At 40.0% G+C, this 22,971-nt stretch overlaps 1 protein-coding gene across 6 annotated transcripts in view; it reads left to right on the top strand.

Moving 5' to 3' along the window:
• atp8a1 (ATPase phospholipid transporting 8A1) overlaps positions 1-22,971 on the top strand; it is an 84,671-nt gene that overhangs the window by 11,502 nt on the left and 50,198 nt on the right. For 5 of the 6 annotated variants that reach the window (XR_013284852.1, XM_077531367.1, XM_077531368.1 and 2 more), the window contains exons 3-15: positions 4,644-4,743; positions 5,862-5,960; positions 9,436-9,481; positions 9,586-9,626; positions 10,834-10,907; positions 12,651-12,720; positions 12,808-12,935; positions 13,538-13,649; positions 13,923-14,088; positions 18,066-18,193; positions 18,470-18,547; positions 18,624-18,712; positions 20,526-20,570. Coding sequence is in view for 5 of the 6 variants with exons in the window: in XM_077531367.1 (XP_077387493.1) it covers positions 4,644-4,743; positions 5,862-5,960; positions 9,436-9,481; positions 9,586-9,626; positions 10,834-10,907; positions 12,651-12,720; positions 12,808-12,935; positions 13,538-13,649; positions 13,923-14,088; positions 18,066-18,193; positions 18,470-18,547; positions 18,624-18,712; positions 20,526-20,570 (1,176 nt within the window). In the remaining variant the exon portion in view is untranslated. The remainder of the gene's footprint in view (positions 1-4,643; positions 4,744-5,861; positions 5,961-9,435; positions 9,482-9,585; positions 9,627-10,833; positions 10,908-12,650; positions 12,721-12,807; positions 12,936-13,537; positions 13,650-13,922; positions 14,089-18,065; positions 18,194-18,469; positions 18,548-18,623; positions 18,713-20,525; positions 20,571-22,971) is intronic. The other variant, XM_077531366.1, reaches the window with a different exon arrangement.

The following is a 22,971-nucleotide window of genomic DNA, read 5'->3' as shown; positions in this document are numbered from 1 at the left end:
AGTACATATATTGTAATTTTTAGTTCACGGATAAAAAGGTGTGCATTTACACATCTTGCATGCATAGCTCAGCTTGCTTTTACATACATTAGGCTCATTAGTCTGTGTGATTTGCAATTGATTTCCAATCAGTGCAATACAGTTACTATGGTTCACATTTTATACCTGCACTTAATCAACTGTGTAATACCAGTACCACCCATAAATGCCTTTAACCCTAAACTGACCCATAGGGATGTGGACACACAGTTCCATTAAACGCTGATGGTCATGTGACTACTAGGCTTCTTAAATTACTTTCTTGGCAAATATACATTGTGCATAACAATGACTGATTAGATGAAAATTGCTGATGACAATTAATAATTATTATTTTTTTCCTTGGAGAAGAACAAATCAAGATACAGCTTCATAAAGTCAGCACTTTTTCCAGTGTGACTGTCTTCCTCTCTTCAGATTGCAGTGCTTTTAGCATTAAAGGTCAAGCGTGTCAGGTCAGGCATCCTCTGTCAAGGAATATTACTCTTGGCATTCTGGCTGCACGAGTCATGCGTGTATGCACGCACGCACTCACACACCGATTTGAGCGAAACAACAACCGTGAATGAAACAAGAAGGGGGCAACAATCAGCGTATTAAGTTACTTGAATGGTTGTGCACACTCTTTTGTAGTTTAGTTGTTGTTGTCATGGGTCATTGAAATGCAATATGCAAAAAGGGACTGTGATGAACAAAACATACCACGTGACCTGGATCGTCGACACTGCAGTATATTAACAACACATATCCCACATCACATCCCACATCAGTAAGACTAATGACTTTTTGTCATTATACTTTAAATAAGGGTAACCTTTGATTCGGCATTTGTTCACATGAGTAAATACATTTATGTTCTAAACTGATTTAGATCGCCAAAAAATATATTGGTCCAACCAGCTTGTTAGAGTCAGGAAGCCAGTGTGTGCAGCTGTGTTTATCTAGGATCAGGTGGACAATGATAGACTCTCACGCGGGAACAGATTTTTCGTACACACCTAAATAGCCGCTAAAAGACATCGTGTGATAACGTTGTCGGTTGGTGTCTTCTTTTTCATATCTGACCAGGAAAGCAAGTGCCTTTTTCACATGGCCTTAGTCCTTTCAGACATTGGCAGGAAATAATCCTACATTAGGGAGTGCGCTCAATGTTCTAGCTTCTTTTTCCACGTCAGAGGAGGAGGTTAGCTGGACAGTAATGAGAGCTTGCACCACAGTGCTGCCTCGTTAGATCAAACGAGTCAAGCTGAGTGAAAAAGAACCGAGTAGATATGGTATGTGTGATCTTTTAGGCAAGATGAGGGTTGTACTGGAAGATAAGAATGATAAAGCTGAGGCTTAAAGGCTAAAACTTCAATCAGATTTGCCACCCACCATTCCTCTGCTACCTCGAGGGATGACTAGACCAGTCGTTATGCATTAGCACTGTCAGGCTTATGTCCTTCTTGCAGGGATTCATTTTGTAAGAACTGCACAATATGGTGAAGCAAAAGGTCACCAATTTAGCAGTTACAGTTTTTCAACCAATCTTTACAGTAGACCCCCAGACAGTAAAGTTGAACCCCGTGTTAGGATTTCAAGACAATTATCTCATAAATACTTTTTAAATAGTAAATAATAAAAAAAAGTTCAATACATACTGTATAATAAAACTTAACATCTTAACTTGAATGACAAAGGTGTACTGTAGTCACTCATTTTTAATATTCTTACATCACATGTAAAAATAAATCAACCACAGAAAATGATTGCATATCGCCGTGTTGGAGTCTTTGAATGCAATTCACAAAACTTTTATCTGCTCATTTCATGTACTTCTTAAGAGAGATGCAAAAAGATAAAACTTTGAGGTTCGCTGAACTGAAGTTGTCGCCATACTGCACTTTGTCACCATCTCAAGTTCGAACTCCGAAGTTTAAGGAACTTTAGAGTCCTTTCCCCCCCCTCGTTTCCCTCTTTCCTTTTTTTCCAACTGTATAATCTTAGCAGGCTGTATATATTTTGTTTTGAAGTGTTGAAGATGGTGAAGTAGTCCCAAGCCACGTTGCCTTTAATCAATCTTCTATCCTGTATTTTTCTCGAGGGAACACTGAGTTACCGGCTAATTAAAACAGATCAATACACGATGATGCTGTGTGCCGCCTGTAGTAAACTCTTGACGGAGCACGCAGAGCATATAACATATACACGTTGCATTTAAAAAATAATACATTTGCAATTCATTTCGGATGAACAAAAACATAAGATCACAGAAGTAAAAGGAGAACTGCTAGGATGGTTCGCATGAAATATTGATTGAGCACGCCGCGTACTTGAATACTTGGTTAGGTTAAGTGAAATAGAGAGGCATACTTTAGCGTTGTTGAGCTTGCTACTAAAAAAAGGAGAAAAAAGCGGAATTTGACCTTCCTCTGATTATAATCTTGCAGAGAATAATTATGATACCTGCTAAGGATAGAATGTTGTATCATTCGGGTGGTATTATCACACAGTTTTTGTTTTTCTATCCTTTCACACTTGACTTTTGCAGCTAGGGAACGTCAATATCAATTTGTCCCAAGAAAAAACTCAAACCTTACCTTGAGGTCCAGTAATTTGATCTATATGGTATATTAGTGTAAATTATTCCTTGAGGGACAGAATAGGACTCTTACAAAACCTTTAGTTCTATTAGAGAAGACAATTTGGGGACACGGACACCAATCAAATGTCCACTAAAAACCAATTAGACTTTGCTGAGTGAGACAAAGCTTGGTCGCTTTGAACTTTTCTTGACCCCTCCTTACTTTTGACAAGGCTCTTCATCAGACTATTGTGGGCTGCTCGCACTGGATTGTATTGTTGTTTGAGAAATGCTTGGCTCTTTGTTGCTTTCACTCTTCCCCCATCTCACTCATCTACTTTACTCTATAACTATATTTAAATTTCATATATGTACACCCTTGGTGAAAAAGCAAAGAATGGTTAGTCACTGTCGAGTCAATGAATGGGTGATCATTACCAACAACCCATCAAATATCCACACTCATGCTTACCCATTTTCAGTCTTCCTATGAAGTGTCTTTTTCGCAAATTTACCCATAAGGTACACGTGGCATCGGAGTTGGGCTGCTAGACGAGAAAAAACTTCCTACTGAAAGTGCCGAAAACGCTTTTTTATGAGTGAAGAACCAATCAGAGTAATTGATCCAAAACATTTATTGCCTCTGAGCTGATGAAAATGCATTTTATGAAGAGTCAGCCAGCGAGCGCTAAAATGAAATGTGGGTATCTAAATAGCTCCTCGCGCCTCATTTAGTGGAAGAAATATATTTTTTTATTAGTTTTAGTCGCACTTTGCAATGAAAGTGTGTTTTTGGCACCGAAAGCTGCTTTATTTCATAGAGTAATGCATCCACGTCCTCCCACTCATGTTCATTACAGTGACAAGACCCAACATAAACAATTAATGACTTTGTTTGCTGTTGCTATTGTGAAGAGTAATACACAGTAGCTACTGACACTTCCTGAGTTGGCAAAAACCATCTAATGGAGACAATCACTTTCGTTATGATGCTTTGCTAAGGACGTTTTCAAATCTAATCTGGGACAACAGAATCTCACAAGTACCGGTACTTATAAAGAAATTAATGAGCACTGCAAAAATATTTTTAAAAAACAAAACAAAAACAGACTACATTTCTCCACAATAAATGCTTTATTTTGCCATAATTTCAAAGTAATGACAAAATTATGGTTTGGATGTATTTTGATGGTGCTTATTCATAAAATATAACAAACACACGTCAATAAAATGTAAAATATTTACTTAAGTTGCATTTCAATAAACATACACAGCACTTTACGCCGTAATAATTTCCTCTTAATGTAGAACAACTAGGGGTATGCCCTTATTTAATAAAAGACGATTCGATACGTATATCGATACATGTGGAGCGATACGATTCAAGTATAGTATCTTGATACATGAGGTGCAATATGATTCAAGTAATCATATCAAAACTGATTTTTAGATTCAAATCAGTTTTCGTTTACACCGCTCGAACATAAGGTGCAATTCAATTCAAAGAATCAAATGAAAATCGATTTTCTGAATCAAATCGGTTGTTGTTACACCGCTAATCACAGCTGTAGAAATGTTAAACATTAATGACTAACTATTATTGTTGTCATGCCTTATTGCACAAGGATTAAAATTAAGGTGGGTAGTTGCAAATTTGGGATTTTTAACCCAGAGGTTTTAATAAAGCTGGGCTGCTGTTGCTAATCTACAACTGTTAACTATTACTGCTAATAATTATAGTCATCATAATAATACAATTTCATTTTTCTTTAAAGACTAGTGGTTAAAATTAAAGACGTTACACCAAACTGCTGTATTTTTGATTTGCTTTGTGTTCAGCTCTGAACTTTTATGAGCAAGCTTTCGATATGCTGCATCATGGCAACAAATGTCATTGAGTTCCGAGCTCAGCAATAGAACGAGTTAGTTACACATGTAAATCAAGGTGGTAGGTGAAATATTCTCAAAATACTATCAACCTTTTAAATACATGTTAAATATGACTAAATAATATTTAATAAATGTTTCTCTGTCTTTACAGTACAGCCAAATACAATGTCCTCACCTTTCTCCCGAGGTTCCTCTACTCGCAGTTCAGGAGGGCGGCCAACGCGTTTTTCCTCTTCATTGCACTCTTACAGGTAACATTTTCAATCCACACGAAGACAATGTCTCACATTAGACTTTGATACAATTGTAACATGCAAACTCACATTCTTGCAAAAATTATTGCCTCTTCTCAGTTTGTTGCCATTAGTATGCAAGTAGTAGACTGTTTGGATTGACCTAGACACCATTTGCAAAGGTCCTGTCTGCAAAAATACACTTGTAAAGACGCGCACACACACACTCATAAACATTATGCTGCCTTAGTTATGAATAATGCATGTAATACGATGTTCTGTTAAAAGGAAACTCAATTTGTTTTCTGGCTCAACAATATTTACGTCATATTACATTGAAAATGTATTGGGCTACAATGTCCACTATAGTCTCAATTGGCTATGTTGCAATACGATTACGGGTGAGGGGGTGTTTTTTTTTCTTTTCTTTGTTCGCCACATTGCTCTGTATTGATGTTTTTCCCCAGCATCAATCATTGCAATGAGATTCAAAGTAGCGCAAATCCATCTGTCTCAGAGATAAAAGCACGAGAGGGAGGATTCTTCACTTTGATTCGCACACACAGACAGTGTTTCCCCGCTAAGAGCCTCCATTCTGTGACCTTGAAGTTGCTGCTTTGAAAAGCAGCCGGTGCATCTTCATTGGTTGACCGCTCCATGGTGCAACCTTGAACAAAAAAGCGTCTCTGTGGAGGAAATACGTCATGTTCATAGCAAGTCAGAGTATCCTCGCTAGGCTGAGATTTGCAGTTTGCAGTCATCAAATAACTTGAAGCCTGAGTACAAATCTAAGGTTCAAGACTTCAGCTTTGTGCTACCGATTTTATTTTAAAAATGATTGCATTGATATTCTCTTTTCTGGGAACTACAGTATGTAATGGCAATAGATTAATGGTCTGTTTGATTGATTGCTTGCTTGCTAATGTAAATGTCTAGTGTAAATGTGTAGCCAACTTTCAACTCTTGGGAATTATTGAGCAATGTCAATGTATGCATAAATCCTTTTGTGGTGTTTGATTCAGTATGCCAGTGCTCACTCTACTCATATTAACCCGCTTTTCTCTCTCTTGATACACTTTTTTTTTTGTCCATTGTTTTATACCGAATTTGCTTTTTTTTTTTTTTCCCCCTTCCAGCAAATCCCAGATGTTTCTCCCACCGGTCGATGGACAACATTGGTGCCATTGCTTTTTATTCTCGTTGTGGCCGCTGTCAAGGAGGTCATTGAGGATCTGGTAAGAATGACGTCAAATACTGTAATTTAAAAGTACCTCGTCTACATCCGATACTTTTTGAACTTTTACTGGAGGCATTACTATGTCCATGATCTCAGCAGGATGCGTACAAACTAACATAAGCATACGTGTATTGAGAAAGTGCTAAACGTGTCTGCCAATTCCTCTTTTTTTTTTTTTTTTTTATCTTGCTCTTTTACATACATACATGTGCAAGCCACCGCTCATTTCATTTAACAGCTGTGCCTGCCTGGGTACCCATAGAATTAATTAAGTACTTTTAATTGGTTGTATTGGAAAATCTTCTAAATATTCCCATGTGTTGGACTGAGCAAATTAATGATGTCAACTGGAGTTGGAGGTCTGCGTCAATGTAGGCCATACACAGATGACGTGCATCGCTGCTGGTTACAACAACGTAGCACTCTCCATTTCGCCTCAAGACATGATTAATCACCAGCCGTTCCACACGATCAACAGTATTCCTATTGATTGATTAATTAGTGGGTTAATCAATTATTATATCAATCCATATTCACTATAAAATGTAGCATTTCATTTGCAATTTTTACTTTTGGCTAAGTGTGAACTCAGTGCGTCAGACTGTATTGCAGTGGACCTGCTATGTAATCCTGTCTGCAGGTCCCAGTGGACAGCTACTCTATACTTTCCGAGTATATCTCATACTGAAGGCACGAGCGCAGCACATTTTCCCCACCCTTCTCCCAGTCTCCCGTGTGTGGGGGGGAAACAGGCAATGGAGTGTTCTTGATTCCCATCTTTGGAGATAAAGGTCACCCACGTTCACATCTGTTCCCTTGCGTGTTGGCACCGCACGAGTTTACCTGATGGGGATGCAACGAGGAGCCACGACATTATCCTGTTTGTTATGATTGTTGCCTGCTGAAAGGCAACACTCTAAAAGTACGACCGATTAATTTGCCGGCCTTTTTAATCAGCCGTTATTTGCGCTACACTTTTGGATTCATTATAGAAGATAGAAACAGAAGACAGACAGACTTGTGTTTGTAAATTCAAATCAGTTGTAGTAAAATCAAAAGGATTTCAACTAATTCTTCTCAAAAGTAAAACATCTCAGCTTCCTGGAATAGGATATACAGTATATTCATCCCAAGGATCAACAAGCATTTTTAATTTTCCATTTCCTGAAGTTACAGCCAAAATCTTGACACGAAGGTGTTTTAAATAGTGGGTGGACTTTGTTTCAGGGATGTTCCCATAAATGTTCTATCAGGTTAGGACCAACAAAAATATTGTTTTAAAAATGCAGAATCTGTGGAAAACACAATTTAAATTAAATTAAATTTGGAGAACTGTCCATTCTAAACAGATCAGGTCCTAATGTAGAAGAAATGTTTGCTCGCTTGGATCCAAGGTGATAAGTGTACAAATTTATGACCTACTCAGCTCACCATGATGCTACCAGCCATTTTTCCATGAGCAAAACCAGGTACAACCAGAAACTACTTCTAGAACTTGGTCAGTTAGGGTTCCAAGGCTGCAGAGCCGTATATAATTAATGAAACGTGTCTAGAAGTTGCAAAATGAAACAAACACTCACATTTATTTACTTTATTGTGATTTTTACTGCAGTATTATATTTCACAGTACTTTGCTCCAGCGCTTTTTTTTTTTTTTTTTTTTTTTGCCACCTCGTCTCATCTTGGGTAAAATTACTTTCCTCACCTTAGCCAACAGAAACAAAATAAATACAGGAAATGCTGGTTCTCCTGCATTGTCGCGGCCGTTGTTATTTGTCTCCAATGCGTGGTTTGCGAGAGCGCTGACAACTAACACAAGGTAAGGGATATAAATGCGGCTCCGATCTGACATGTCTGGTTTGCGTCAGGAGCAGAAAGAAAAATGGTCGAATGAAATTAGCCGACAGTTCTTGCTCACGGGATGATGGATGAGCTTTCGCGTAGCACCGAAAACTTTTCCGCTCTCCGTGCAGCTGGCGAAAGGTTGAAGTCGTGTGACACTGCCCGCCTTTTCATTACACACAAGAGCGCCTTGCCGAGATGTACGGCGTGATTCGACTGGAGCTTTAAAAGCCAGTGCACAGGAATGCACCAATTAGCTTTTAATTGAATTAGTGCTGGAGTAAATCGGAGCAAGCTCAAGGAACGTAAATAGTTCATTTGTCGGGGTCTTGAGAGGATACGTCCACGCCTCTCTTATCAGGGCCAGCACACATTGCTGTTGCTGTATGCCACTTGACAAGACCTCAAACATCAGCACTGTTGACGGCGTGACTGTTTGTCAAGTGGGACGGCAAATAATAGTGCTGATTTGCACTGATACACACAACCACCCAGTAGTATATCTTCAAACTCGAAGTCCCAAGCATGCCTGTCTGACTTGTCTTTGAAGTAATGTCATAGAAATAATGATTTTATTCTGTTGGCCCGTTTGCAGCTCCAGGTGGGTATTAGTGGTGGTGCTCTTGAGAGGTTTAGATTCTATTTGGTTAACATAAATTTTTGTGTTCGCCTTGGTTGCTCTGAGTACTGCACTGCACACTCTAGTATGGTGTTCCACAGGGTTCAATTCTGGGGGCTCTGCTGTTTTCATTGTATCTGTTGCCCCTGGATATCATTTTAAGAAAACATGTTATTTCCTTCCACTGTTGTTTGGATGACTGTCACCCTGTATATGTCCAGTTTTGGCTTATTTTATTTTATTTTATTTTTTCACAAATCGATAGTATTAGTTAGTTATCCTTTGGCCTGCTATTTTTCATACAAATTGTTAACCAATGTAAAGTGTTTACAATAGCTTGAGAGCAAATGTTTTAACTGTATTGGACACTTCAACTGTCTTGTAACGCCATCTCTGTCTCACTACATTATGCCTCTCAAGATTGAAAGTCGCAGCGAGAAAAAATCCTTTATAGGCAATATAAAGAGTGAAAATACAGTAGTTAGGGTTGATACATTTGAGAAGGGCTGTTTTGTTAAAAATCAATAGCAGTAATTCTTTGATGCAGAAGGTAACCCGTCAGCCACAAAAGTAAGTTTGTGTGCAGATTCTTTTTCACCTGTCACACACTACAGCTTAGTCAGCTCATCTTTTTTTGTATTGCATTGCTTACTAGACCTTTGACATAGATGAGTTCCAAGAATCTCGCCAGACAGCAACGATTACATATGCCTTAGGATGCAATGCAGTTCCAAACAAGGGGAAAATACAACCACAATATGACCCATATTTTGTTATTAATACCTCGCCCCTGTGTGTGTCTCATTATCATATTTGTTAACTGTCATATGTCAGTTATTATTAAGTGTTATTATCCATGAATGAGTGCAGTGAGTGACTCGAACGTACGACATTGCATTAACTCACCTGTTTTCTCACTCAGAGCACGCTAATGCTCTTGTCATCCACATATGATTTGTCTTGTAATGCTCTATTTGCATAATCAGCATGCCATTTTCTTCTTTCATTCTAGAAACGCCACAATGCTGACAGTGTTGTCAACAAAAAGGAATGTCAAGGTACGGAAAACATTACATTGACACTCTTTTTGTCGGGTAACACTATATATATCAACTCATTTTGACTTCCTCTTTCTGTTCTCCCTTCCTTTCATGTCACACAGTGTTAAGAAATGGCGCGTGGGAGATTGTGCATTGGGAGAAGGTATGCAATAATTATCATAATAACTTAGATGTCTATGGTGCCTTTCAGTCAAATTCCTATCAAAACACATTATTATCATTGGATGGTTCAAGCAGCTAATTAATTCAGTGTTTCCATTAGAGCTGTCACCAAAGAGTCTGTGCTATTATAATGCGGTTTTGTTTGTTCCTGAAACAATAAGCCATTAAAAATAATTAGTTTGTTTTAAGGACTTGTAATAAAGGTTCTGAAAACACATTATCACTTACATGTTTCCCGGAGTAAAGCGCTGCCATATTTGTATTTGTTTTTTCCTATTTTCAATCTTGTAATGTTTGTATTTGTGTGTTCATGATTCTGTATGTCCTCATGTAGCAGAAAAACATGAACGAAACATTTATGAGTTAATCATAATTTAAAAAATTCCTGGCCACTCTGGATAGAAATTTCTGTATTTCTATGTGACTTGAATATTTTATGCTTTTTACATCATCTTCATGCATTTTGAAATTCCAGCTAATGTCCTGGTTACTTCCCAAATTATTTAGTGCCTTTTTCTAAATGTCCGAGTTTGATAATGTCCTATTTTACTCCTTGCCTGTAGCTGTATTTGATTATAGTTTTATATTTGAGTTTCATTTTTGCTTAATAGAAAATCTGGTGGCTTTCAAAACTTGAATCATGTCATCATCTGTATTTCTTTTCATTACTTATGACACAGTCACAGTCCTTCTCTCCATTGTGTGCACCGCAATGACCAGTCTATTTTCACAGGTTGAGATGGGCGATGTTATTAAAGTAAATGATCGTGATTTCTTGCCTGCGGAGACCGTGGTTTTATCATGCAGGTATCAAGAATCAGCTCTGAGGACCGCCTACTGGGATCGTCTTCATCCTCTGTGTCTCTGTTGCTTCAGCCTAAAGAAATGATGGTTTACCAACATGGAAACGGCACTGCAGGTTTAAACTGCGGTTACATTTTAACAGCCACAAATCCAAACAAAGATTTATAACGGGATTCCCATCATTTCTCTAGGTGGGACAAAAGTAATGTCTTTGGATTAGCTCCTTGCCCTTTTTAAGAGAAAGCAGATGAAGGACTGACAAACAGTTACCTTTCTCCTCTCATGTGTTTGCTCTTTGTCTTTCCATCCTTTCCTCTCCTTTTCCACCCTTCCTCTTCCGCCCTCTCTCCTGCCTCTCTCCTGTGTGCGGTTGCTAACGTCAGGTGACTGTTGGGGAAGTAGTCAGAGCTGCCAACGGCGATCACCTCCCGGCTGACCTCGTCATACTGTCGTCCAGGTCAGGAAAACCAGAGGCGTTACCAAGGCAACAGCTGTTGTAAAGATGAGGCCAGACGTCCAGAAGCTGGTCTCAGAAGCTCGTTTGCATGCTTGAGGGGAAAAGGATGAAGCTTTTGATTAGCTCCCAGATGTTGCATGTTTGCTTTTTATTTTATTTTTTTATTTTTTTTGAACTATTGCATGGCTTATATGGACATTTTCTCTCATATTTGCATGATGCCATGTTACCAGAATGAAACCATATCTTGGAATGATGTTTACAATTTTCTGCCTTTTGTGAGTCAGTTTGGTGTTTCATATTTTGACAGTAGCTGCTAACATTGCAACTGTTCCATTGATGATCTCATCGGCATGGGCCTGAAAATGCTGAGCAGAGAAAAGATGCTGGGTCTTTTCACTTTATTAAAATGGTCAATACGTGGTTTGCTCTGAGGATGCCAAAAACTGTTTTTTGTTTTTTTGCCACCTTTCACTCTTTCTTGCATTGGAGACATACACCATTGTATACTCTGCAATGCTATGTGGGCTGTTGGTGCCATTGACTTTAGCCTCCCAGCTAACATTTAATTCTGATCTCTGTCCAATCTCGTATTGAGCCTTTTCAATGCTTAGGGCAGTGTTTCTCAATTACTGTTTTGTTACGCCACCCCAGGAAGAAGGAAATATTTTTGCACCGTCCCAACTCTCTGCCACAACTACAGTATCATTTGTCTAAAATATTGTTGTAAGTACATCTTTGCTGAGGAGCTCATAATCCTTGCATCCTCTCTGGCAGTAAGAACACCACTGCCACGTACTGTAGTGGATGTGCAATTACACTTTATTCTCATACAGCAAAACAAAAAAAGCCCCCTCCCCTCATCACCTTTGACTCTAAATCACCCTTAGTGTGATTCGTGAGAAACATTCTGTGTTTGTATGTGCTCTGTGATTGGCTGGCAGTCAGTTCAGGGTGTACCTTGCCTCTCACCCAAAGTGGGCTAGCATAGGCTCCAGCTCACAGGTGACCCAAATGAGGACCAGCACTCGAGAAAATTGATGATCCTCCCCCCCCCCCCCCCCCCCCCCCATCCTTTTAATTTTTATACTTGGGATGATAACCACCTAATACCATCACTGACTGGAGCACATTGAAACTGAGTCTAAACTAAATGTGTTCTTAGCAAGACATTTGTGATGTAAATACAGCCATAATTTTTTTAAGAATCTGACAACACGTTGGATGCTACAGAGCAGCAAAACGCTGGTCTTGCTTTTTCTTGATGCCCCCTCATTCCTACGATTGGACTGACCCTCTCTAAAACAAAGAACTGCTCACAAAGAGTAGCTAACAGTGTCCTGGCATTCTCTACCACTGTCCCTGTGCCCGAAATCTGTCAGAAGCTCATTTGTCTGCTCTGCTTCTTGTGCTCTGCACGCCCTCTTGCTCGCATCACGCCACTCTGGAGTTTCCGCTCTCTTCCTGTCTCGGCCCCTTTGCAGTTTAATGTCATTCAAACTGCCTGCAAATAAAGACTGCTTCTCATTAGTATAACTTTTAAGTAGGCTGGTGCACAGCAACTTTGTCTAAAAAAATACTGTAGTAGTCTAGATTTATGTTTGTTATTCAAATCAGCCCCACTTTTGCTTTCTTCTCCACAGTTATTAGATAATGTTCATTCATTTTAATGTCTGGGCATGTTTTAATGATGACTAACCAGACCTTTACTGATATGATGTCATTATTCTCTTTTCCCAACAGTGAACCACAGGGAATGTGCTACATCGAAACATCTAACCTCGATGGTGAAACAAACCTAAAAATCAGACAAGTAAATATCTTACTTTTGTTTGTTTTTTTGTGTGGTACACATTATTGTGGCAATGTTTCTGTTCTGAGACACATGAAACATCAACAGGGTCTCCATGTGACATTGGACTTGAAGGATATAGACAGTTTAATGCGTCTCTCAGGGAAGATGGAGTGTGAGTGCCCAAACCGTCATCTGTATGAGTTTGTTGGGAACATCCGACTGGACGGACACAGGTGGGCTCGATTTTTAAACTTTACATTTTGACTGCAGGATTTTTCCCGGGAAGATTTTGAGGACCATTGGGGTACCATTGTCTATATATTGTTCTATTATTCTATGTACCCCTAAAAGACAAACTTTAAAGGATAGCATGTTATCTGACCCTCAAGTTTGAAAAGCTCACAGCTCTTTGTATAATCCTTTGTAACCCGTTTAGATCCATTAGCCCAAAGCTGACTGCATTTTCTGCTAAAGGCACCTGTTTCACTCAAATTCAATTATGCGTTTATTCAAAGGCTGTGTCACTGCAAGGAGAACATTTTTATGTGGGACTAGATGCAATGTTATGACATTATGATTTGATCATTCAGTGACTCAAAAGCTTCCCTGACTCAGCAATTTTCAGAAGTGCATTTGGCTTTTAGAGGGTTTAATAGCATCATGTTCTTTTTGTGTTGTTCGAAATCTTTTCAGAAGTAGTGACTTCTCTTCACCACAGCACCTGAATATCCACAAAAACAGCCACAACATAAATTCCAACATGATATTAAGGGAAGTGTGAACCTGTGTACAGTCTTCATATCCATGTATTTTTATTTTTTTTGGTCCACTACAGCACAATGCCGCTTGGTCCAGACCAGATCTTACTGAGAGGAGCGCAGCTGCGGAACACACAGTGGGTCCATGGTGTGGTGGTCTACACGGGTCATGACACAAAACTCATGCAGGTACTACAAATGGACTTTGTGTATCTGTTAAACTCCTGTCCTCCAGAAAACAAAGGTCAGACACATCTTCTCCGCCTTCTTTAGTTTGACAGTTGGCTATCAGGTTAATTTTTGGCCCATTTTCTGTACTTAAAATCTTGAATTTGAGTTCCCAATAAGGGCATAATACGATTCTTTTGTTTGCTTCTATTTGTATACTAACTCACGGCTAAGCACACTTACAACAAGATATGTCAAGCTCAACCGCACTTCCTAATTTTCTTGCTTTGTCAGAACTCCACTCGGCCCCCTCTGAAGTTGTCCAATGTGGAACGTATCACCAACTTTCAGATTCTGGTCCTGTTTGGCTGCCTGCTGGCCATCTCGTTGGTCTGCTCCGTGGGCCAAACCATCTGGAAGTACCAGTGTGGCAATGACGCCTGGTACATGGACCTCAACTGTAAGAGTCCCCCCGAGGCCGCACGCCGCCTCTCATTGCACATATTTGATCTCACTTGTGTCCATATCAGCTTATTTCTTTGTCGTTTTAAGTTACTTCCTTAAATGCTGGTATGTATGTGTCTTTTGGTTTTGTTAAGTTGCCTCAGTTAAAGGATGTTTCTCATAAGTGAAATATGTGGCAATGTGGGAATGATCCGATTCCCTGTTAACTGATGCATAGATGTGAGAAATGGTTGAATATCACTGCGCTGCTGTATTTTTTTTTGTTACCTTTCTAATGTTGTGTTTGATTTTGTTGTTTTTCTTTGTTGTCGTTTTTTTTAACAGCTCCAGGTAACAACCATTTAAAAGCCTTGGCCATCCGTGAATGACCTCCCCTTACTAACCCCTTACTGAAGCTCTGCCTTTGCTAAGCAAATGAGGCCCCCTACCCTCGCCCCCTAAACGGTTGCCCAACTTTGTATGGGCCCGTTCCCGTGGACAAGCACATACCAGGGATCCAATGATAGGTGTTCCCCTCCAGCTCTCTCTTACACCCTCGTCTAGTTATTTTCAGTGCCTGATCCAGTGTCTCACATTTCCTCCATTTTTATTTATCTTCCTTTGTCTTGTGCCTCGTGGAACACTTTGCACTCTCAAGCTTTACAACTGTGCCTTATTCTTCTCCAGAATAGGTAGTTACTAGTTCTGTCCCCGCCATTGACTAGAGGCAATACTCCGGAAGCTATTCACAGCAGGAGGCCGCATACATGTGTATGGATTGAGCACAACGTGGCGCAGCGGCTGACATTTTTACAAATGTCTCTTTCTCCATCTTTTCAAACCACTTTACAAAGGGTAAGAGGAGTCATGCAAACCTGGTTGTAGTGTGGTACATTGGCAGACGTTTCCAGGCAACACTTGGCTTATAGTCATGTCTGCCATATTCGTGAAGAAATATTTTTGTTTTGCACAGAAAATAAGTCATAAGTTTATTTGGATCGCTTCTTTGCATGTTTGTGACGATTCTTAAAATTAGTATTGTTGATTGGTGTGTACACAACATCCAATTAGAGGATGCCCGCAGAGATATGTTGTGGTAGTGTTTGCCGTAACTTGCCCACACCCTACTACCTGACAATTTGTTACCGATTTTCAAAATTGCAAGGATCATCTTAAACCTGAAACCTTGGATAAGTTTTATTGTTCCATTAACTAACCCTTTTTGAACCATTTTTAACATTTTTAAATACCTTTTTGCTCAATGATGGTTAAGGTAGCTAAAATGAAATGTAGATTTAATAATTAATCAAATTTGAATTTGTCATCATGCTTCAATTCACAGAACTGCATGTGGTCATCTACCACTGTTGCATAGGTTTTGCATGAATTCTCCAGCCTATTTTGTCATCATATTACAGGACACCTATTTGGTCTGATTTGTTATTGTGAGTATCGGTAAAATTAAAACGAAAAAAATAACTAGGTGATGGGCAATGATAAAGCTCTGGTATGCAAAGTGATCATCGGGGTACTTTAGCCATTACTTTGTGCCCTGATAGGCCTGTAGGAGAGGTTGTGTCCTGGTCGATTTAAACTTGCATTACGACTTACACTCTCCTCCTTACGTGGTGCTCCATTGGTGCTCTATTGGTTTTGGTGAAGGGGTTTAAAACGGTCTTAAAACGCTCTAGGGGCAGTGTAAGTCATAAAGCAGGGGTCCATCTTGAGACTGATTGTACCGCCATAAGGAGCTTGTTGAGACTCTTTCCAGTGCGCATTGTCCAACCTGTGTCAAAAGAGAGCGGTGGAAAGCCTGTCAAATTATTTTGCATCACAGGAACCAGTAAAATGATTGTAGCCTTGCCATTCGCCAACATTGAAAAGATGAATAGAAGAATCTGCTTCCGCTGGCCACGCACAGCAACCCGCAGGCTCGTATGTCACTGAAGGCCAGTGAATAATTAATGTGACTTTGAGCGGTCACAGAGTGCTGAGGATGGCAATCGTCAACATTAAACCTGTATACTGTGATAACATAATACAAATCAAGGCCAAAGAGAGCATATTGGTAAATGTTTATGCATCCAGGCAACCTTCTAGATTTAGATTTAGTACACTTTACTAAAATAGAAAGGAAGTCAGCCAAATGCGGAACTGACGTTGTATGTTCCACCAAAAGAGGTTTAATTCTGCTTTTACTATTACCGTACGTTAGGGAAGTTCTCATTCTCAAATATACTAAGTCCAGTTTCGAAAAAGAAAAAAAATAAATAAGTGCATCTTTTTTGACTAAAACCTGTTGCTGTGATTGGTTGATGATGGTTTGTGATGGATAAAATGACATTCAAAATAGATGTACAGATGATGGTTTGTAATGGATGAAATGATATTCAAAATAGATGTACAGTGGAATCTCTGAAGTTGATTTGTTTGCTTGAAAATAATTGCTGAAAATATTTGCAAAGACAAAAAACTATAGCCTTTTCGTGCTCAAATGTTTTTCACCTATTAAAGTTTTTCTGATTTTATTTTTTGGCACGGTTAAAATGATGCAGTGATGCAGTTACATTACATTACCTTACATTAGTCGTCCCTCACTCACTATAAGCACTTAATTGGTGTTGTTCACATCAGTAGTTTTCTGACACAACAGTGACTTTCCTACATTCTGAAAATGCATCTTCCCTTTGGATTGTTCTCTTTGGACTGCCTCTTTGTTAGCCGTGATTGTGCACATGGACCGTTGTGAAAGACAGGATAGTGAGTGGCGGGAATTTTAAAACATTTTTTAAATCTTCGGGCTGGCATGGCCGTAACAGAGTGTCACGCACATCACGAGGAGAAAAAAAAATGCTTGAGTTGACAGCCAGAGTGTGGATCCAACATGTATAGTAGTTGTGTAGGCACAAGAAAGATGCTCGATGAGGTTGCATCTGTTTTTTTTCCAGTTCAAACAGTATTTGATTGACAGTCAACAGTTGAACAGGGTGTGGTTTCAGTACCATACCTGCCCACAATATTTGAAAGAGACAGTGGCTTGATTGTTTTTTTTCACTTAATTCAAAGCCTCAATTTATATAACACTTGACAATTTACAGGTTATATTTATTATCCTTTTACAGGAAGTTTATGGGCATTCAACTTGAGAGATTTCACTGTACTGTACTCTGCTGGTGTGGTTTTGCACCCGTGCATGTCCTGCAGTGTTCTTTGCAACCAAACAGTCGGCTTTTTGAGTGAAGGGACCTAACAATGTGGTCATCGTTAAAACGCCGGCATCATCCACCCGCTCTTTTCCACTCCTTGTTGGTTGGAAATGTGCTATGGACTGAATCTCCCCTCCTTTGTCTTGACAGCATCCAGTGCGTTTGTCTGCCCCTCCCCCCACCACACTTCTGATACTCCCTGTATTTGTTGTAGCAGTAGCAGTATAGCTTCCATTTGCCATCCATTTGTTTGTTTTGCTATGTCATGGCAAGGTGGCCCTCCTCTCAATGCTAAGATGAAGTTGGCTTGAAGGAAGGTAACTCTTGCAAGCTCCCGCAAGCTGTGGAAAGGTAAATGGCATCCCTCCTGTTTTCATGTTTGGTGTCCGTGGGGTTCTATGTTGATCATTGCCACTTTTTGGGATGGGGGAGGAAGGGAGGGTGAGGGAGCGGCATCATTTTGCATAGTGCTTCATTTGGAATTCATTGCCTGGATCATGCTGGATGCCAAGGCTGCTGCTGTGACACTTATAACATTGGAGACACCTCAGTCCCTCACTGTCAATCTTTGGGACGTTAAATTTGACTCATGGGTGAGAGGATGGGTTAATATCCAGCTAATGCTCCGTGTTAGCCCAACACACTCTACCTGCTTTGGGATAATAGGGACCATTGGCTGGAACTAGCTGCGGGCTCTTAACATTTAACCGATGGATGCTCATGAACCCGGCGCTGACGAGCCTCCTGTGTATCACTTCCTGTGTCCAAACCCGTCTCCCCTCGATAGACGGTGGGGCGGCGAATTTCGGCCTCAACTTCCTCACCTTCATCATCCTGTTCAACAACCTGATTCCCATCAGCCTCCTGGTCACACTGGAGGTCATCAAGTTCATCCAGGCCTTCTTCATCAATTGGGTGAGTTGAGTGTTAACGTTAAGGTGCCACATATGTGATTTTACGACTAAGTATTTCATAGAAGCACAGCACGAAATGCTTATGTTAAAATATTTACCAATTTTGATATCAATCTGTGTTTGTCAGTCATGTTAAAGTGGACTTGTCTTTGCCCAAAAAAGGACATGCCCAACTCACAAAATTGTATCAAAAATCTCAAAATGAACCTAAAATACACAATAACCTTTACAGGTGAACTGAATGAGTTGATGCGATTGTTCTTTGTGACCTTGCCAGGACACTGATATGATCTACGAGCCTACAAACACACCTGCCATGGCCCGTACCTCCAATCTGAATGAAGAGTTAGGCCAGGTAATAAAAAGCAATGCTCCTTATCTTTGATGTTATGATGGCGTCTCATCTTCAATGTCCTCTTCCTCCTGTGCAGGTGAAATACATTTTCTCTGACAAGACGGGCACACTGACCTGCAATGTCATGCAGTTTAAGAAGTGCACAATCGCCGGCGTGGCCTACGGGTACGTAACGCCCCTCCTCCTCCAGACTCCTCACTCTTCTCCTTATGTCCCCTTCCTTGCTTCCTGCTCTGTCACCTTCACCTTCGTTAGTATGTGTTGTTTTCCGTCCTCCCTCAACTTATTAGCAGCTTTGTCACAGCTGCTGAGCTATAAATAAAAACTGCCTAGACATTTGACATCTCCTCTGCTGGTTTTGTCCGTTTTGGAGAGAGAGAGAGCGAGCACCTATTTTGCCGTGAGCAAACCACTAATTTCATTTAACTACCCGCAAACCTTTACAAGGAAGAAACACATTTGCTTGAGAGTGAAGTGCTCAAGCTTGCAATTTTGGGCATGACAGTGCATGAGTAATCCCTTTAGAATTCAATTAACAGCCTCTTTGTTGATGTGCAGACACAAAAATTGTGGACATCAGTAATTCCAGGAAATAAGGATCGACTAGATTTTCTTGAGAGATAATTCAGGGGGGAAAAACTAATTATTTGTTGCACTATTATTTCAGAAAATCCCAAATTCTCCACTATTTTTTTCTGCCCAAAAGAAGAGGAGAATAACTAAGGCACAAAGGTGGAACAGAAAGGCAACTGAGCCTAAAATTTCAGCCACAATAAATACACAAGTCAAGGGCAAAAAAATAAGACTGAGTGCAAATGTGGTTAGAATGGCTACCAAAAGCGTCATGTATAACTTCCTCCCACAGCCCATTTAGGCAGCCATCTTTATGCCCTCTACTGGTTGCTGTCAAATTATAAAAGCCATTTTGTATTGATTGACAAAGGACATTTATTTTATTCTATTCTATTTTCAACAGGGCTTGCTAATGAAATACTATAGTTTTTTTTTTCATTCCCTTGTTGACACTATTCAAACATAACTGAATGAATTCTGTAGGCCAGGGACAAAAGCTAATGCAAAAACATTGCTTTTAATTCCAATTTACAGATGCAAATCAGAACAGATGACTTTTAATGAGGCAAAGTGACATATTTCTGTACATTTATTTTTCCCACTCAACACACATGCTGGCTTTGCTGTGTGACACTTTGGCGTCTATTCCCATCGCAGATGTCCTATTTCACTGCTCGCCTAAGGTGACGTCAAGTATCTTTAGTAGTGTGCTTTGCGTGCGTCTTCATCTGGAATAAACAAACTCCTCTGTTTGAGTTTTATGCATGAACTAAAAAACGTGTGAAAAACATTTTTTTATTTTTTTTTTCCAAGGGGAACTCGAGAACATTTTTAGCACTAGCGCGTGCAAAGTCGTGACTTGTAATTCGGTGACACACACGCACACTCACACAAAGCACTGACACAACTGCCTGCATGTGTTCCTCTCCACAAATGAAGGGAGGCTGTAATTAATAAAGTCGTCCCCGAGGGTGTAGACATTAATTAATTCCACTGGAATGGAGTCCAAATCTCAAGAAGAGATGTTGTTTAGCTGAGTGAAGTGCACAAAACCATCTTAAGCTTGACATCCAAGTGAAAAATATATACATATTGATGCTAAAGAGTTAAAGTAATATAGAAATGTATTCAACAGTTTCTTAAACACTAAGTAACCTCAAGTACAGGAAATATTTTTTAATACATTGAGATCAAAATGTGTTTTATGAATATTGGGCGGACTGCTTGGACTTACAATGTCTTAAGAGATATTTCTAGAAAACACTCCAACAAAACCCTCACAACTTAGCTCCAATCTTTCCTCGCATCCTAACCTATCCCATAATAACAACCCATAATTAGTATTCAGAATACATTAACCATCAGCCTTTATTTCCTTTTTTCCTTCCTACATTGGCTTCAACAGTCACGTGCCCGAGACTGAGGATGGTAGTTTTGCGGAGGACGACGGGTAAGATGATTGAGCTGCTTTTGTAACGTTGTAGTGCTCCCGTGCCTTGGTGGATATGTGACTTTGAACGCAACCCTGTTCAGTAACATGTTTCTCTGTGCACTTACTAATGTGAGGAAGTGGATTCACTGTGTTTAACTGTTGTGGTGTGAAGACAAAGCTTTTAATCGTATGTCATACAGTGCCGTTATACCATCTGATTTCTGCTGATTTGGTTTAGGCTGCGTTGAATTGTCGCACATATGAAACCACATAACTCTCTCCAATACACGCACACACACATACACAGGTTCATCGGCAGTAGTGTCAATATGTGCAGTAACAGCATGCCGCAACTATTTTTGCATGGGTGATCTGGGCCTGTTTGTTGATGCCTGGTGTTGAAATTACTGTGAACATTTGTCCCTTGCTGCTTTTTCTTACCAGTTTTGAGTCTTTGATCATGCATGTGGTGCTGCTTGTGTTCAGAACTAATACAAACTGAAAACTGAAATTGTCTGTTGCTAGATCAGAAACCTCAAGGGCTTTTTAACAAATATTTGAGGATATGATCCAATGAGCATCTAGCAGGTGTCTCTGTAAAGACAGCAGCTGCTGGTGTTGGACTGTTGCTTTTGGGCTTGTGCGGGAATTTTTTCCCCCTGTCTTATAAGATGACTTTTTAAAATTTTGAATACTACAACGTTGCAATGCTACAAGTTTTTTTCTTTTCTCTGTGGCGCTAAATCTCTTTGACTTAGTTAATATGTAGATGTCACGAAGCTTTTCACCGAAACATCAACTTTACAATGTTCTTTGTGCCCATATCCTATGCGCTTATGTGTGGATACTTGTGATGTGATATAGTGACAATTGGGAAAAAAATAATGCATCAAGGCAGTCTGAAGAACACACAGTTGTCCTTCAAACTAAGTATAGTGTAATAATTAAGTCTGCAATATGCAATTATATAAAATATATCAAAAATACACTTTTTTTTCAATAAAAGCTGATTTTTCAAAAGCAAGGAAAAACATTAATTGCTAGGTAATTTATAAAAAAAAAACTCAACAAAAACATCACATTGAAATCGACAGAATTCTTTTTCATGGTGAATTTAGCAGTCAAACTCTGATATTGTTAAAAAAATGCTCTTCTTGGTCTGAGGTTTATTTTATCACAGTAACGAGAGTTGGCTCTTACCTTGACAGTGTCTCATATTTTTTACTTTTGTTAAAACAAAATAGACAATTGTTAAAACTAGAACACAATATAACATGGACGTTAGACCACGACAGATTCAGCAGCCGATGTTTGTGTATCCTGAGAAATAACAATGGAATAACCACCTCTGATACTCCCAGTAACACTTGAGCATTGAAATTATCCATGTTTTTGTGGATATCCATGAAAGAGGCTACTGTTATTGCCTTACAATTGTTGAATTGCGGTCAGAACTTATCTCGGAATGAAACACCCCTGGCACAGGTCAGTTACGAACCCATCCAGGCCTCCATCAAATTAAGCGTTAATCTGGAAACAGCCCCCGGTAATTGATTGAGAGCCGTCAGCGCTCATGTTCCTGTCGTGACGGGATCCCGCTTCGCTGGCAGCCAATCAATAAGTGATCGCGCTGGAGCCTGAAAGGTTTCATCAGGACTGTCAACATGTTGAGTGATGTCCGAAAGGAGAGTAGAGGCTCTCCTTTCTTTTCCTGTGCAGCCAGCATACTCAGTCCTTGTTGCTGCATTAGCATAAGCTAATGTTCATGAGTAAACCCCCTGCAATGTAGCATCACTGTGTGTGGTCATACTTGCATCATGATCAGCAACATCTGCAGTCTTCTGTAGCATTAGCAAACTGTGAGGCTTGTTTGGAATGAGTGTGACACAAATTGTGCCTTGAATCAGTGGAGGCAAAATGGACCGTGCCACTTAGCCGCAACGAGCAAAGGCATGGTTGATTCAGGAGCTAAGCTAAGCAAATCCTCAATTTCCTTTTCATTTTAGCTTGGCGTTTCTTAAGCAATGACTGCAATTGATGAAATGCAGCCACAATTCCCTGATTGCCTCCCGGTTGTGTTTCAATACATCTTCCCACAGACCTCCAGGTGATCTCCACCATATTGACTCCAGCTCGTCTTGTGCTTTAATTTGCATCGTCGGCGTCCCCATGAGTTTTCTGCCCTCCCGCACAGATGGGAGTGGCCATCCGAATGGCCCTGTAAGCTCGGGAAGACATATGGCCGCCTCTATTGGGCAATCACTGGTGGTAACATTTCTATCAAGTCTGCAGTACCACGGACAAAGGCTTCTGTCGGCTTGATCTATAGGACGCCATTCATCACGGAATGGTGGATCGATCGCCACTGGACAGCCGGCGAGCGGCCGCTAGATGGGCCAATGCTATACACCTGCAGGGA

The sequence above is a fragment of the Festucalex cinctus genome, chromosome 9 (genome assembly GCF_051991245.1).
Source record: "Festucalex cinctus isolate MCC-2025b chromosome 9, RoL_Fcin_1.0, whole genome shotgun sequence".
NCBI classification, from domain to species: domain Eukaryota; kingdom Metazoa; phylum Chordata; class Actinopteri; order Syngnathiformes; family Syngnathidae; genus Festucalex; species Festucalex cinctus.
Note: the sequence above shows the minus strand (reverse complement) of the source record. Positions and strands in the feature narration are given on the sequence as shown.